The sequence below is a fragment of the Patagioenas fasciata genome, chromosome 2 (assembly GCF_037038585.1).
Source record: "Patagioenas fasciata isolate bPatFas1 chromosome 2, bPatFas1.hap1, whole genome shotgun sequence".
In the NCBI taxonomy this organism is placed as follows: Eukaryota; Metazoa; Chordata; class Aves; order Columbiformes; family Columbidae; genus Patagioenas; species Patagioenas fasciata.
The window spans coordinates 120,308,085-120,322,591 of NC_092521.1; the positions used below are offsets into that span (position 1 = coordinate 120,308,085).

The window sequence follows — 14,507 nt, forward strand, 5'->3', positions numbered from 1 at the left end:
ACAGTACTTTTCCTTGTTAAGACAAATGTTTACAAAGCAGCGGAAACAGTATGATTAGATGAGTTAGTGAGGTACATGTGTGGGTGGAAGTTAAAAGCAACATTAAAAGGGCAGGTTAGAAGTTGCTTCCTGTTTTCAGCTGCCCTAGATGTTTTACACAAGCTATAATGGGATGCGAGATCACTGGAAGCCATTTTGACAGAAGGAGAAAGCCCACTGAGGGTGCAAGATTATCTCTGTGCTATGAAATTGTTTAGAACGTCATTTGAATATTTGAAAGATTTAATTTTCATTGCGTCTAGTCTATATATGCTGTTCTTCAGAGATTTTATTTCTTCCATCATTTCAATGCTAAGCATCTGAAACACATTCATATTGACAGGTTCCAAGGAAATCCATGTTCTTGGGTATTTAAGCAATTATCTTCAGAGGGTCCCTATAAAAGTATTGAAACAGTCCTTAGATTTCTTTGACCAGTAATTTGCTGAAAAGGACTAACTTAGTATATTCTTTACTGTATTTATAGTGGTTTAAAAATGGCTCAAATGAGTCAAGGTGCCTTTTTTCCTTCCCTCTTAGAGTTAGTAACCTTAAATCACATTGCATTCTGCTCTTTTTCCTGCTTCATGTTTTCCCTTCCTCTTTTGCCCTTCCTCCTTTCAGGTTAATTCTGAGTTTTATACCGGATGGTTGGATCACTGGGGGCACCGTCATTCTGTTGTGTCCACAGAAACTATAGCTAAAACACTTAATGAAATCCTGGCATGTGGTGCTAACGTTAACCTGTAAGTGTGTTAAGTAGAGGTTAATTTTGGGGGGATTAATTTTCCTAATTCAGCAAAACCTGATTTAAGTGGATGGTTTTTTTTTCCTTTTTAGGTACATGTTTATAGGTGGGACTAATTTTGCCTATTGGAATGGTAAGAAATTATTTAAATGGTACTAATGATGTGCGGGAACTGTTCATAAACTGCGTAGTAATGTATTCTGTGAGAGAATAAGCTATGCCTCCTTTCACATGGCAAAAGGTGACTGCACTAGCTGTTCTCTTTCTATGGCTGGCATGTTATACTAAATCCACATGGTGTTTATCCTTGCAAAGGTTACTTCTGCTTCACTCAGTCCACTTCACTGTGAAACAGTGGAAACACAGATAAATCTGTTTCCCTTCAGAATATTTCTGAAGACTGTATAACAGAGCGGTGTGAGCTCAGAAGGACAGTGTCCTCCATCAGAAATAGTTTCTGTATGCCAATCCCAAAGCCTACGTTGAATCTAAAACCATAGCAGAGTCTGGCTGTGACTGGAAAGAATTCTGAAAGTTGATACCTCTGGAAAAAAACCCAACTCTTTCACTGTTTCTGTTGCTTTTTTCCCCACTCTCCCTCCCTTAGGTGCTAATATGCCCTATGCGCCACAGCCCACTAGTTATGACTATGATGCTCCACTGAGTGAAGCGGGGGATCTGACAGAAAAATATTTTGCCTTGAGGGAAGTCATTGGTATGGTGAGTGTCCCTAGGACATGTTTAGAATGTTTTTTTGAAGCGTACCTGATGTACTGCAAACTCTTGCTCTTGTGTTGGTATGTTACTTCTGAATTTAGCTTTTTCTGCAGGCAAGGGAAGTAAAGTAGAACAAGGCGATTAGGCCAACCTAACTGCTTGTTCTAACAAAAGGGGAAAAATCCTGCAGCTCTCTGGCTATCCTTTCTGTCCCGATGGCTCTCTCCTTTCTTTCAGAGCTGGGGATACAGGTGCAGGTCTGACACCAACATGATTCAGCTCTTCCTTTCTGCTGCATTTGTTTTCTTTTGACTCAAGGTCAGTGAGCTGGTCTGGCTGGCTCAGTCAGATGAGAGCAAGTGCAGGCACAAGGGGAGCAGAGAGAGGCAGAAAAGCTTTTGCTGGGAGTAGAGATGGAGGAGGAGGGAACGAAGCTTTACCCTTGTGGTATCAATCAGCCATTCAGTCAACTTGGGCTCATCACTTGATGTTAGCCCGATATGCACTGCAGCTTAGTGCTTTGGCTGTTTCTGTCCTAAACTTCATGTTGTGGTTTTGGGCCTCTGTGAGAAGGAATGTGCTTATCCAAATGAACACATCTTGTTTCTGTGATGCCACAAACAGTAGCTAGTGGGTGGGACCAGCTTTGCCCTTGCTCTAAAAATGGACAGTAACTCTACAAACTGGAGATTGAAGTGATACATGGAAACTGCATCTGGATTTTGAATAGCCTTGCATTGGAGACTGTTCCGACGAGGCTTAGAAACAGATTCCCTGGGAATCTCAAGGCTCAAGGCTTGTACTTGCTGTCCTGTTGCATGCCAGCAACATTCCTATTCACTAGAAGACATTTTTTTTTATAAGAGTAGATGTACCAAAATTATACTACACTTTCTCTAGGGTCGAGCACGCCTTTTTTTCCGTATATGTGGAAGGCCTGCTGTGGATAATTTTCTTCAATTTCTCCATTATTCCTAAGCATTCCATGGATGGGATAATTTTGATAGCCATTCAAGGGGAACCTCTTGTCTTGATACAACTTTTCTCACCAGATAAATTCCCAAACTTCCTGTTTTTGAGTTGTTTTCTTCAAGGCAAGATCCCTATCTGAAATGTAAGTAGCGTTCTGGTGTACTGAAACAGCTTTGGTAAGATCTGAAGCATTCAGTATAACCTAAGGTGTGTTGGGTAATGGCACAGCTTCTTTTTGGTGTGGTTTATTTATCTCTTGCCTTCCATATCCATAGGATCTCAGTGAAGTTTTCCTGTTTCTTCTATGAGTTCTGAACACATAACAGTCCACCTGCTCAGCTGCGGTTTGAGGTGGAGTTGATAAAAAAGAAATTAAGTTGCCTGTAACTAATGACTACATTCAACATGTTTGCTGTGCTACAAAGCCAACACATTATAATCTTCGTTTACTGTTTCCCTCAATAAAGAAGAAAGATTTCAGTCTACAAATTTTTTCAATTGCTGACAGCATTCTCTAATTTTTCCTGTTTGGGTTGAACTTTCCTGCTTTTGACTTTTTCTTTTGGGTGAATGTTGTTTTTTCACTGGAGGGCTTTGGGAGTTACACTGCTGTGGTCTGTTTAAAAACAACCAACCACAAAGCAATAGACCAACTAAAGAAACAAACAAACCCCCCCTCTTATCTTGGTTCAGAGGCAACCTTTTAAGCATGCGTTTTGTGCTGGATGTACCATGTGTAAGCCCATCAAATCATGCCTTGTGCAAAAACTTTCAAGCTGAAGTCAAAGTAAAATCTCTTTCAGAAAAAATGCCCTTTCAGCCCCTCACCAATTTTGGGGTTTTTTTTTAAAAAAAAAAAAAAACAAACGTAGGAGTTGCCTAAGTAAGCACTCAGAAGTCAGCGAATGTGCAGATTAAGACAACCTTCACAAGGGTGGTCGTTTGTGCTTGTGTATTAATTAACATGTAGGCTTAGAGTGCTTGATCATATGGGTATCTCGTCTGCAGAGGTTTTTTTTCCCTATAACATGCAGACAGGGCCATGTTCAGTAAATGAAAGAACAGATGGGAGAAGTGGACATCACAGGAGACGATGGTAGAAAAGGGAGAAGGGGATGATGGCAAGGAGGAAAGAAGGTTGTAGGCTCAGAAAGGAGGTGGCGAGGGTATGGGGCAGAAAGCCACTCTCTAGACTTGCCATTCCTCAAAGGTGTCCAAGAAATTGGTGGACATCCTTCACCCCTTCTCTCTGCTGGTCTCAGGTGCTGCTTCTTAGACAGAGAGGACAGGAAATAGCCTGGCAGTCAGAGTGTTTCCTTGTCATTTTTTCCTGTGATTGATTGGGCAGTTGTCTAGACCAGGACCAGAGGGAAACCAACAACGGGACCTCAGGGGTTCATGGAGCTGTGGAGGAGGATGTGGTCACAAGAGCTGCTTCTCAAACCAGCCCAAGCAGTAATGATTAGCCAGTGGTGGGGGCGCATAGGGAAAGGCAAGGCATGAGAGGCTAATAATTTGCATAGGGAAGTGCTGCTAAGGAAGGGTCAGGTGGAAACATTGCTCTGCAGACTTGGAAAGATTAACTCGAACTCCCATGGACTGGGGAGATGACTGCAGGGTTGTAGAAGACAGTAACGTGAGCTCTAGCCACAGGAGGGCTCCAAGGGTGCTGTGATTCTTTGGCAGCACCTTTGTTTGCTGTACTTGTTACTGTTACCTCGAGTTGAGTAGTTTTAGAAAACGTTTTCCATTTGTCATCACGTCAGGTATTGTTTTAAAAAAAGCCCTGCATCTCAGACTAGATGCAGCAGTAATCCTTTAGCACAGTGAGATTGTCTACTTTTAGCTGAAATTCTACTTTTATAAGTTGTGAAGTGCAAAGTGAGGTTTCACTTAAAGCGTGTTTGTATTTAAGTTTTGTGTGTTTTTTTTCCCTCCTTCCCTTTCTAGTATAAGCAGTTACCAGAAGGTCTTATCCCTCCGACGACACCCAAATTTGCATATGGGAGGGTTCGCTTGCAGAAGGTAATTTAACATCTGTAATACGCTGTGTATCTTATTGTAATGCTGTATGTTTGCTTTTAATAGAAAATATTTGACGGTATCATGGCAGTCTCTGGATATCATACAAAATAAAGAGGAAACCTTGACAGCATCCTTTCAGGAAGGAGGGAGCAGAGCTTGGGAGTTATCTATTAAATACTTCTACGTGTTTACATTTTTAAACATGGAACACTTATCAGTAAGACTTTCAAATTTATTGAGAGGTTTCTTACAAGGTTTGTGAACATCTGTGCTTGATGAGAGAAATTAAATTAATTTCCTGCCAAGGGAAAATCATGCAGAACCCGTGCCATATCCTTTCTGACAACAGTGGTGTAACTGGTCAGCACATGAGTAAATGGGGTTTGTCCATAGCACCATCATTTTAGGACCAGTGACAATTTTCTGTGAAATATGGCTGAGAACTAGGTTCCTGCAGTGAGGGTAGAAGATGGTTTAAGGGGGGCAGAAGAGACAGCAGGTATGAATTTGACTATATTGATTCTGCTGGGCACAGACAAGTTGTTTTGAGGTGGAGGATTACTGCAGTTGATGTGCTGGATACTATAATTCATAGTGCTTCAACTCTGTGCTTTTAATTTGGCAACCACCTTTCCAGCGTATCTGATCTGTTACACATGGCAGCTGAAATGTTGCACAATTTGGTAGTGATAAGGCTTTGCAGATGTTTTCAAGTCATCCCACTCAAGTGGTGGGCAGAAATACTATAAAAGTGATTCACCAGTGAAATTGAAACAGATCTGTATCATTTTCAGGAACCTTTGAGTATCTTCAGACCTTTTTAAGGCAGGGGTTGCCATGTGAGGTTTCATTGAACTCTCTTACGTTTGGTAGTAACTGACAATATACCGTTATCAGTACACCCACTGCTTCTACTGCTATCATAGGCTGCCAGCATTTGGGAGCCTATCAGTCTGGTTTTTGACTCTCCCATCTTCTCGTGGTTCCCAGCTCACAGACAGGGCAGTCTGATTTCAGTAGAACAACGAACTTTCATGCCTTCAAGAAATTAATACTGCAGGGTTCCTGGCCCACACACCTGTCTTACAAAGGAGGAGTCAGATGACTAAACTTGCTCAAATGTCACAGCTTTGACACAGTCATCATACTGGGAACCCTGTTCCTGCAACTTCTCGCCTTCTAGACTTCCTGCTTTTTTGAGAGGAGGTGTCTGATTCTCCACCCAGCAGTTTCAGGAATCTACATGGCATGTCTGAAGTGCCAGGTGTGAGGTTCCTGTCACTACCCGTACATACACTACCATCTGAACTGAAGGCCTCTAGAATTGTTTTCTGGCAAGAAGGCTGCTTTTTGCAGTTTATCTTCAGCAGCAGTTTTTTCTTCTGCTTGGTTACTGTGCAACACAGGATGAATCTCAAATCACAGAGGGCTCATACCCTCCCAGCCAAAGCCATCCTCCCAACTCCATCATGCATTCTAGCCCCTGCTGGAACCAATCTTGGTGCACCTCATTGTATGGAGAAGCCTGAATGTGTTGGGGTGAATAGCAAAGAGGGAATATTCTAAATAATGAGACTTTTGGTAATGGTAAACTTCCCAGCTATATCTTTTGCAGTTACAGTGCTAAAAGAGTACTACATGAAGCTTCACTGTGCAGTCGAGGTCCAGCAGTCAGCCTACTGTGCAGAGTATTGAATCTGCTACAGTGGACCAACTCCCTTAACACTTTTGTGGAAAGGAAGAGGGAAAGGAGCCTCCAGGGTATTTTCAGAAGTCATATGCTGTAATTTACAGAGGTGCATGTAACCAGAGCAGGCTGATCTTCCTGTCTACCCCAAGGTATTCTGTGACTATTCAGTCCTTAAGTACCTGATCAGCTACTCAGGACCTAAATTTGAAGAAGAGAGATCTTTGCCTTTAGTGGTGCTGCCTGTCATATTTGCTGGTTTTGGAGGTTTGCTAATAGGCTCCCCCTGATTAAAATAATTTAGGAAGCCAGGCTAGTTGAGGAGGGAAAAGAAGTAAAAAATAAAATTAAAAACAAGCGAACAAAAAAACTCCGCAGTGGTTTTCCAATCAGGCAGTTGTTCATTTTGAACTATTGAATTATATTGAAGAATTCCCCAGGGTGGGGAAAAGAAGGTAATTTATTAAAAGATGCTGGGGACACTGACATTGCTACAGAAGTGCAGAGGACAGGAAAGCAGGTGATAAGGAAAAAATCTTCTTACATGTATGCAAAAGAGAAGTGTTGAAGGTAAGGAATGAGGGCCAGCAAAGGCGTAACAGCAATAGATGAGCTCAAGAAACGCGAGTAAGATGACAGTGTTTAGGGACTTAAGACCCAGAATGTGGGCATCACCCTTTCCAGAGGGAAATGAATGAATCTTGGTGCCTGCAACGCGTCTTTGTGTCCTGGGAGCAGGTGGTAGTTTCTGGTCACCACTTCAAAGCGCCCTGAGGAGTGCTTGGTCACAAGGAAATGTCTGTCCCAGCACTGCAACCTGCAGACTCTTATGTTCTGGACATGTCCTCAGTTCTTGGGATGTGGAGAGCTCAAGAAATAGCAAGTAGCAGGTAACACTGATATGAGTTGGGGGCAGACAGAAGTTAAGTAAACAGGATGCTGCCAGTAGTTGATATCGTTCCTGTCGGAGCTATTTTGTTTCTTGTTTTTTTCATGTTTGATCTTACTCTTTGGTTTTGAAGATAAAAATTATTGCTATTTTTTGTTATTAATAGTAGGCATCTGATGTTTTACAGGTCGAATTTTTAAAAATTCTTGACAGTATTTGTAATTTTTAGATTTACTGTTAAGTTTCTGTTATACTGATTGCCCACTAAGTAGCGGTCAACAGGAACTTGCAGCAAGAACAGATCTTTTTTTTTTTTTTTAACACACCACTGAAAAGTGAAATCTGAACAAAAATAATCCATTGAAGTTTCAAAGAAACAAACATCTACCAACCTAGTCCATGAGTGGATCATATATGGTTGACTTGTATTGAGAACAGAAGCCCTCTTGGTAGCAGGAACTTTAAAAAAGTCAAACAGGCACATGTACAACTGCCTTTACTCAGTTCAGAGGGCACAAAGCAGCACTTATTACCAGTTTGTAGCTCATTCAAGTGACCGCGTGTGTCTTAATACTACCTTATTTCTAATTTAATTGTCTACCTGGAGTCAAGACTATTCATGCTCGTATGATTGTTTAGTTCCATAAATTGACTCTATCAGTGCTTGTGCAAAGATCCTCATCTCTTGCTTCACAGCTGTTGTACAAGTCCCAGCAGTTCGATCTCTCCCATGGCCTGTCAAGTCCAGCATATTGCTTTGACATGAGTGGTGCCCTCAGAGGAGCACAAGGAATGGGGCACATACACAGTCCAGAGCATTTGGAGAATTTTTCTCTATGAACGCTGATTGTTATTTTAGTTACAATGCTTAAACTGAAAATATAAAAGCAAACTATTAATACTTTCATCAAAGTTTTGCAAACCATCGTTTGTCTGACAGCCTTCTCGCCAGGGTGAACACACTTAACTATGGACTAGTGAGGGTGACCCAACCTCCAGGTGGTGATGGCATCACCCTTTGTATAGTTTTGGCCTCTTTTTGCTTTCTTGTTCTTTGCTAAAGGGTTGAGATAAGCTAATTTCACAAGTCCATTTAGGTTTATGTGTATGTGCTCATTGTGGTTTAACGCTGGTGGACAGCTAAGCCCCATGCAGCTGCTTGCTCACTCTCCCGTAGTGGAATGGGGGAGAGAATCAGAAAGGTAGAAGTGTGAAAACTGGTGGGTTGAGATAAAGACAGTTAACTAGGTAAAGCAAAAACCGTGCACACAAGGAAATAAGGAGTTCATTCACCACTGCTCTTCAGCAGGCAGGTGTTCAGCCATCTCAGGAAAGCTGGGCTCCAACACGTCATGGTTACTTGGTGAGACAAACGCCATAGCTCCAAACATCTCCCTTCCTCTTTTTTCCTCCCCCCAGCTTTTACTGCTGAACACTACATCATATAGTCTGGAATATTCCTTTGGTCAGTTGGGGTCAGCTTTCCTGACTGTGTCTTCTCCCAACTTCTTATGCATCCCTGGCCTAATTGCTGTTGGGGTAGTCTGAGAAGCAGAAAAGATGTTGACTCTGTGGAAGCAGTGTTGGGTGGTAACTAAAACATTGCTGTGCTATCCAGACTGTTTTCAGCAGAAATCCAAAACATAGCCCCATACTACCTGCCATGAAGAAAATTAACTTGCCGCCAAAACCAGTACTATACTGAAGAAATAATTTTGTGTGCATAGATGATTCATACTGACTCCTGTCACATACAGGATTTACACAAAGTAATGTACATTTTAGTATCTAATTTAATATTTTAGCACTGCTGACTTTCATGTGCACTCTGCGAAAATTCAGCACTTCTGTTATTGAAGTAGCCTCAGAAGTTTGTATTGCTGTGAATGCACTTATAGTGTACGGTTTTACATTGCTTCAAATGCCTATTTTTTTTTATCTTTTTTCTCGAGCATTTGAAAGTCAATCTGCATTTAAGTATTTTGAGTGTCTGGTGTGTAATTACCACTGAACAATGACAGTACTTCTGGTGAAACAGGCTGACACCTTGTGTGAAAAATTTGAAAGCACTTGATTTGTTGAGCTTGTAAGATGCCCGGCATATTGTATACATCTTGACTAACGTAAGATTGATAGCAGACTTTGAGAAAGAACTGTAGATGGATAGGAAACTATAATGGCAAAAGGAAATTGCTGATGGCAATGAAAATAAATTTAATTGTACTCGTAAGTACTTATTTTGCAAGGTACTTATGCATGTGACTAGCCTAAACCTTGCTCCCAGTTTCACTAAAACCAGTCCAGCTACTTCTCTGTGACACTGAATTGCAGCCTTAGGGTTTTAAAAAATCATTTAAGACTAAGTAGGGTAAACTAATCTTTCATAACTCTTGATGGAACCAAATTGTATCCCTGCTTAGCTCAGGATGATTCCAGAGTAACTCACTGGAAATCAGTGGCATTTTCCCTAGCTGGATCGTAACTATAGTTGAATACAATTTAGATAATATAGTTGTTTTGTGTTACTTGTCCAGAGCAGTTGTTTTTTTATAGGACTTTTGTGAGAAACTCCTGGGTTAATTATCATTAAACAATAAAAAGTCACTTTTATTTTTATGAATGCATAGCAAATTTAGAACATCTGGATTTTAAAAACATTGCTCCACCTGTAGCATGTTTCTTTCTGTTGTATTATTAATGTGTCTGTCAGGTTGATGAAAGGGCTTAAGATTTCTTTGCTTTCTGGACAAATGCAGGTAGGTGGCTGGATGTGCAAGGTGTTACATTTGGATTGAAATTTACTGTCCTTCATATGTCTGCTTTTTCTATGCTGCAGGTGGGAACTGTGGTGGAGGTTCTTGACAGGCTGTCACCTGCAGGACCGGTGAAAAGCACTTACCCTTTAACCTTTGTTCAGCTAAAGCAGGTGAGGATTTCTTCAGCAGGCACTTGGCAGTAATTTTGTAAAGTTTATTTGAACAACCCTCTGTACTATATGACTCTTCTTATGTCCAGTGTCTTAAACCTTACCTCAGCACAGAAGTAATAGTATAAAGGTTTCCAGGATTTTTCCATTGGAGACTTTTGCATATTCTAAAGTTTTGCTGTCTTGCACCCAAGGTTTTCCTCTTTCCATAAATGTAAGTATATATGCTATCCAGGCTCTCACCTTTATCTCTCTCCTCTCTGAAGTACTGATTTTCAGGGTCTTAAGAGACTCTTTTTTTTCTTCACTATTCATTTTCCTTATCCTGGCTTTTCTTTGCCTCTCCCTACCTGCTATCAGAGTCACTGAGACACCAATTTCTCATACAAGTCAGGGGGCCTGGAGATGGGGCAGTGCAATCCATTTGACACTTCTGTAGGACTCCTACCTACATAGTAAAAGAAAAGGACTACAAATATGTGGTGAGATGAGAGAGAGAGAGAGAGAAACCTTTGGGAGCAAATTAGAGTTGTTGCAATCCACTGTCAGAATCATTCACCCAGTTGGTTGAGATAGGAAAAATACCTTTCTCTGCATCTTCCTGTAACTTCTGCTGATTCGCAGTCTCCCCGTTTTCTCTGTCAGTCTCTGCCTCAGTTTCCCTGTCAATTTTGGTGACCCTCTGTATCTTCCCACACAGTCAAAGATCTGTCCCTTCCTGCTAAGGGGTTGCCTTTCCCTTAAGGTTACATAACTCCTTGGTCGCTTCTGCGCCAAATTTTGCAGAGACTGGACCATGGGTGCTAATTGCCTGCAGCTAAAATAAACTACTCAGGGAGAATATGGCGATCGTAGTAGCTGGGGAAGGGAGAAAAGGGGAGCAGTTCAGCAGGTGCCTGGGATATGGCATTAGTCAAACAGGGGTTCAAAGCTCAGATCTTTCCTTTCCAAGCCATGAATACAGATGTGTGAGAGAAGTTGCACGTAGTGTGTTGTGGCTGGATGTAATTTCTAGTGGGCTTTTCTGTTGCACCCTTGGGCCTTCCCACTCTTAGTACTCTGCTTAGGAGAAGTCCTGAGAGAAGAGGGCAGCCAGTAGAACTTCCTAGCGTATTATTTTTTCCCTTCTCTCTCCCCTATTTCCCCTCCTTCCCCCCCATTTCTGGGCACCTCGTTGCAAGTGTAATGCAAATATAATAATTATAACAGAATGAAAATGATTTACTCTCACTTCTTCCTGCCAGTGTTATGTTCTAATCCAAGTCTTGAAGATAAATGGTTTTGTGGCTACTGAGTGAAAGAGATTATACATATTCTGACTTGTTTTTAATTTGTGTTTCGCATTGTGATGACAAAAAAAATCTAATGAATGTTACTTTTTTTTGCTTTCCTGATAGGGAACTTAATGAAAAATTTTCCAAAATATTCCTGATGTAAATCAGGTGGTTTTTAAAAATGAGGTCAACTTCATGAATGTGTCAGTTTATGGGCACTGGGTGACAAGTGCGTTTTCAAGTTTGTTATATAGGCGCAGTTATGAAAGTATTTTCCAGCTATCTTTTCATTGATTTTAATGAAGAAATTATACTGTCAGTCATTAACTGCTTTATTTTATTGAGGAAATACGTTCATAGCTGAGTCCCTTATCTTTTAAAGTTACGTAAATATTCTGATGAAACATTTATAAATGGAAACTCTGTGGAATTTATGCCTGTTACTTAAAGGTCAAAGTGAACTCTAATCTGAAGTTGGTATCTGTCATAGATGCTATCTGAAGTGAATTAAAGTTAACGTTTCAATCTGAGAGTGTAGGCAGGAATGTGAGATGTTTCTAATTAATGATCTGAACTGAAGCTACGGAATGACTGGGTTTATTAATCTGTTTGGTGTTTTTTCCTTTCTTTTTACAGTATTTTGGGTTTGTACTGTACAGAACTAAGCTTCCAAAAAACTGTACAGAGCCAACACAACTGTCTTCACCTTTAAATGGAGTCCATGATCGGGCCTATGTCTCTGTCGATGGGGTAAATGCTGTTTGCTGGTATTCATTTCTGCTATGAGTTTTATTCACAAAAGTCATGGATACAGTCTGCCTTTCTTTTTTTCTCCTTCTTCCACCTTACCAAAACAACTTTATTAGATAATCTTCCTTAACCAGATGAAGAAAGTAAGGAAATATATAGTTGATTAATACAAAATGTACATATTCAAAGTTCAGAAAATATGACTGTTATTTCTAATAAAATGTATCCATTTTTGAGAGATTTGAATGTTGATACAGATTCATGACCAGTGCGGGGGGGAAAACACAAAACCAACCCAACCAACCAAACAAACAAAAAAAACAAATCCAGACAACAAACAAACTACAAGAAGGGTTTACTTGCAGGTTGATGAAATACGTTAATGATATATATGCTTGGTGGCTTTCTACAGTATTTCCATATTATTTTTTTTCTTTTTTTTACGGCTTCTCTTTTTTTCCTTTGAGGGTGGGGGGGAAATGGAAACCTGAGCCTGTGTCTTACCTTATGAAACTGGCTTCTGACCACAAGTTTAAAAAAAAAAAAAAAGAAAAGTTTATTTTGCAGGATGTGAACTTTGCCTTTTTTTTCCCTTAAGCAGGGTTTTGTTCCTGCTTAATGAGAATTAATATAAATTCATAGACTTTGATAGCCTATCTTTTAATTATTCTTTGACCTGTGCTGACTTTCATCACCATTGTGTCCAGGTCAATCTCTTCTTTCCTTATGTTGTGGGAGTGGAAATAAATAAAGCTAAATATTGATGCGAACTTAATTGGACAATGAAGCTCATTTTAATCACTGATATTGCCAAAATCTTTTCAGTCACTAGACTAAATTTGGGAACTTGCTTTTTGTGAGTCAGGTGCACCTTCGAACAGTTGATGAAGTTAGTTGAATTCAACTAAGGAAAGAGATGGTGTCAGATAAACGCTGTGTAGTAGCACATCCAGTTGATGTACTACAATGTGAATATTGACATAGCAGCTTTTTGTATCTATGTGTGCTTGCATGCAAGAGGAGGAAAGGAAAACTTTTTTAACTTTTTTTGTTTCCTTTGTCCTGTCCCTTCATGCAAGTTTAAGAGACAAATAACAGGGTTGTGTTGTTTTTCAATGGTTATTTTCTTCCTCTTGGTGTCATTCATATAGGTTCCTCAAGGTGTCCTTGAAAGGGACAAATTGCTTACGATAAATATAACTGGGAAGGCTGGAGCAAATCTGGACATTTTGGTAGAGAATATGGGCCGAGTCAACTTTGGTAGATACAATAATGACTTTAAGGTAAGTAAAATCAGTTGTGTTACTGGCTTATGGTGGCTTTTCCTCTTTTCCATAGGTTAAAAAACGAAGCAGTAGATTAGAAAAAGCAAAAGGCTCAGGATTACACAGCTGTAACTTTACCTCAAAATTTAACTACTCGATAGGTTTCATTTGAGTTTTTCCAGTCACTGAATCATAGAATATTTTGGGTTGGAAGGTACTGCTAGAAGTCATCTAGTCCAACCTCCCTGGAATAAGCAGGGATATCTTCAACTAGAGCAGGTTGCTCAGAACCCCATCCAGTCTCTGAATTCGAAGTAGAATTAGAACTGACAGACATCTTTTAAATAGTTTTTGTTGGTTCACTTACGTTGTCAGCCGAAGTGTTGCCCACAAGACTTTCAGGTTGAGTTGAGCCTATAGCTAACATTTGAAATGTGTGAAGCTGCTTGGATAAACTCCAAAAATGGGTTCAAAATTGGTTGAGATCTTGGTCATACTTTGAGAACTGTGAGTCCTGGAGTTGTAGTTGTGTCTGTATGTGTGTGTATATATGTACACTTTTTTAATCTCTTTCCGTGTCCTATTTCATTTGTTAGCAGCATACCCTTGCAATATTTCTGGTGTGGCTTGGAAAGGCTGTCTCATGAGCACTTTACTGTGTAAAATTGCCAGTTCATATTTGGACTGATTGGGTATTAGAGATAATGATCATAAAGCTTCCGAATGCTTCTGGGTCCATGCTACACTTTGGGTCTGTCACCTCCCTGCATGAGTGGCTGTGGTGGGTTGCCCTTAGCTGGCTACCAGGTGCTCACCAAGTCATTCTCACTCCTCCTTCATCAACAGGACGGGGAGAAAATACAACAAAAAGCTCATGGGTTAAGATAAGGACAAGGAGATCACTCAGCGGTTACTGTCACAGGCGAAACAAACTACTTGGAGAAACTGATTTCATTTATTGCCAGTTAAACAGAGTAGGATAATGAGAAACAAGAACACATCTTTAAAACACCTTCTCTTTACCTCTCTGTACTTCCCAGGCTCAGCTGCACTCCTGACTCTTCTGTCTTCTTCCCCCAAGCAGCACAGGGAGGTGGGGAATGGAGGATGGGGTCAGCTAATAACACTTTGTCTCAGATGCTCCTTTCCCCTCACAGTCTCGCCTGCTCCAGCATGGCATCCCACCCACAGGAGACAGTCCTTCATGAACTTCTC

At 40.6% G+C, this 14,507-nt stretch overlaps 1 protein-coding gene across 1 annotated transcript in view; it reads left to right on the forward strand.

Moving 5' to 3' along the window:
* GLB1 (galactosidase beta 1) overlaps positions 1–14,507 on the forward strand; it is a 53,199-nt gene that overhangs the window by 24,386 nt on the left and 14,306 nt on the right. The window contains exons 8-14 of the mRNA XM_065830526.2: positions 664–785; positions 880–920; positions 1,395–1,507; positions 4,427–4,501; positions 9,914–10,003; positions 11,914–12,027; positions 13,179–13,310. Of these exons, the coding sequence (XP_065686598.1) occupies positions 664–785; positions 880–920; positions 1,395–1,507; positions 4,427–4,501; positions 9,914–10,003; positions 11,914–12,027; positions 13,179–13,310 (687 nt within the window). The remainder of the gene's footprint in view (positions 1–663; positions 786–879; positions 921–1,394; positions 1,508–4,426; positions 4,502–9,913; positions 10,004–11,913; positions 12,028–13,178; positions 13,311–14,507) is intronic.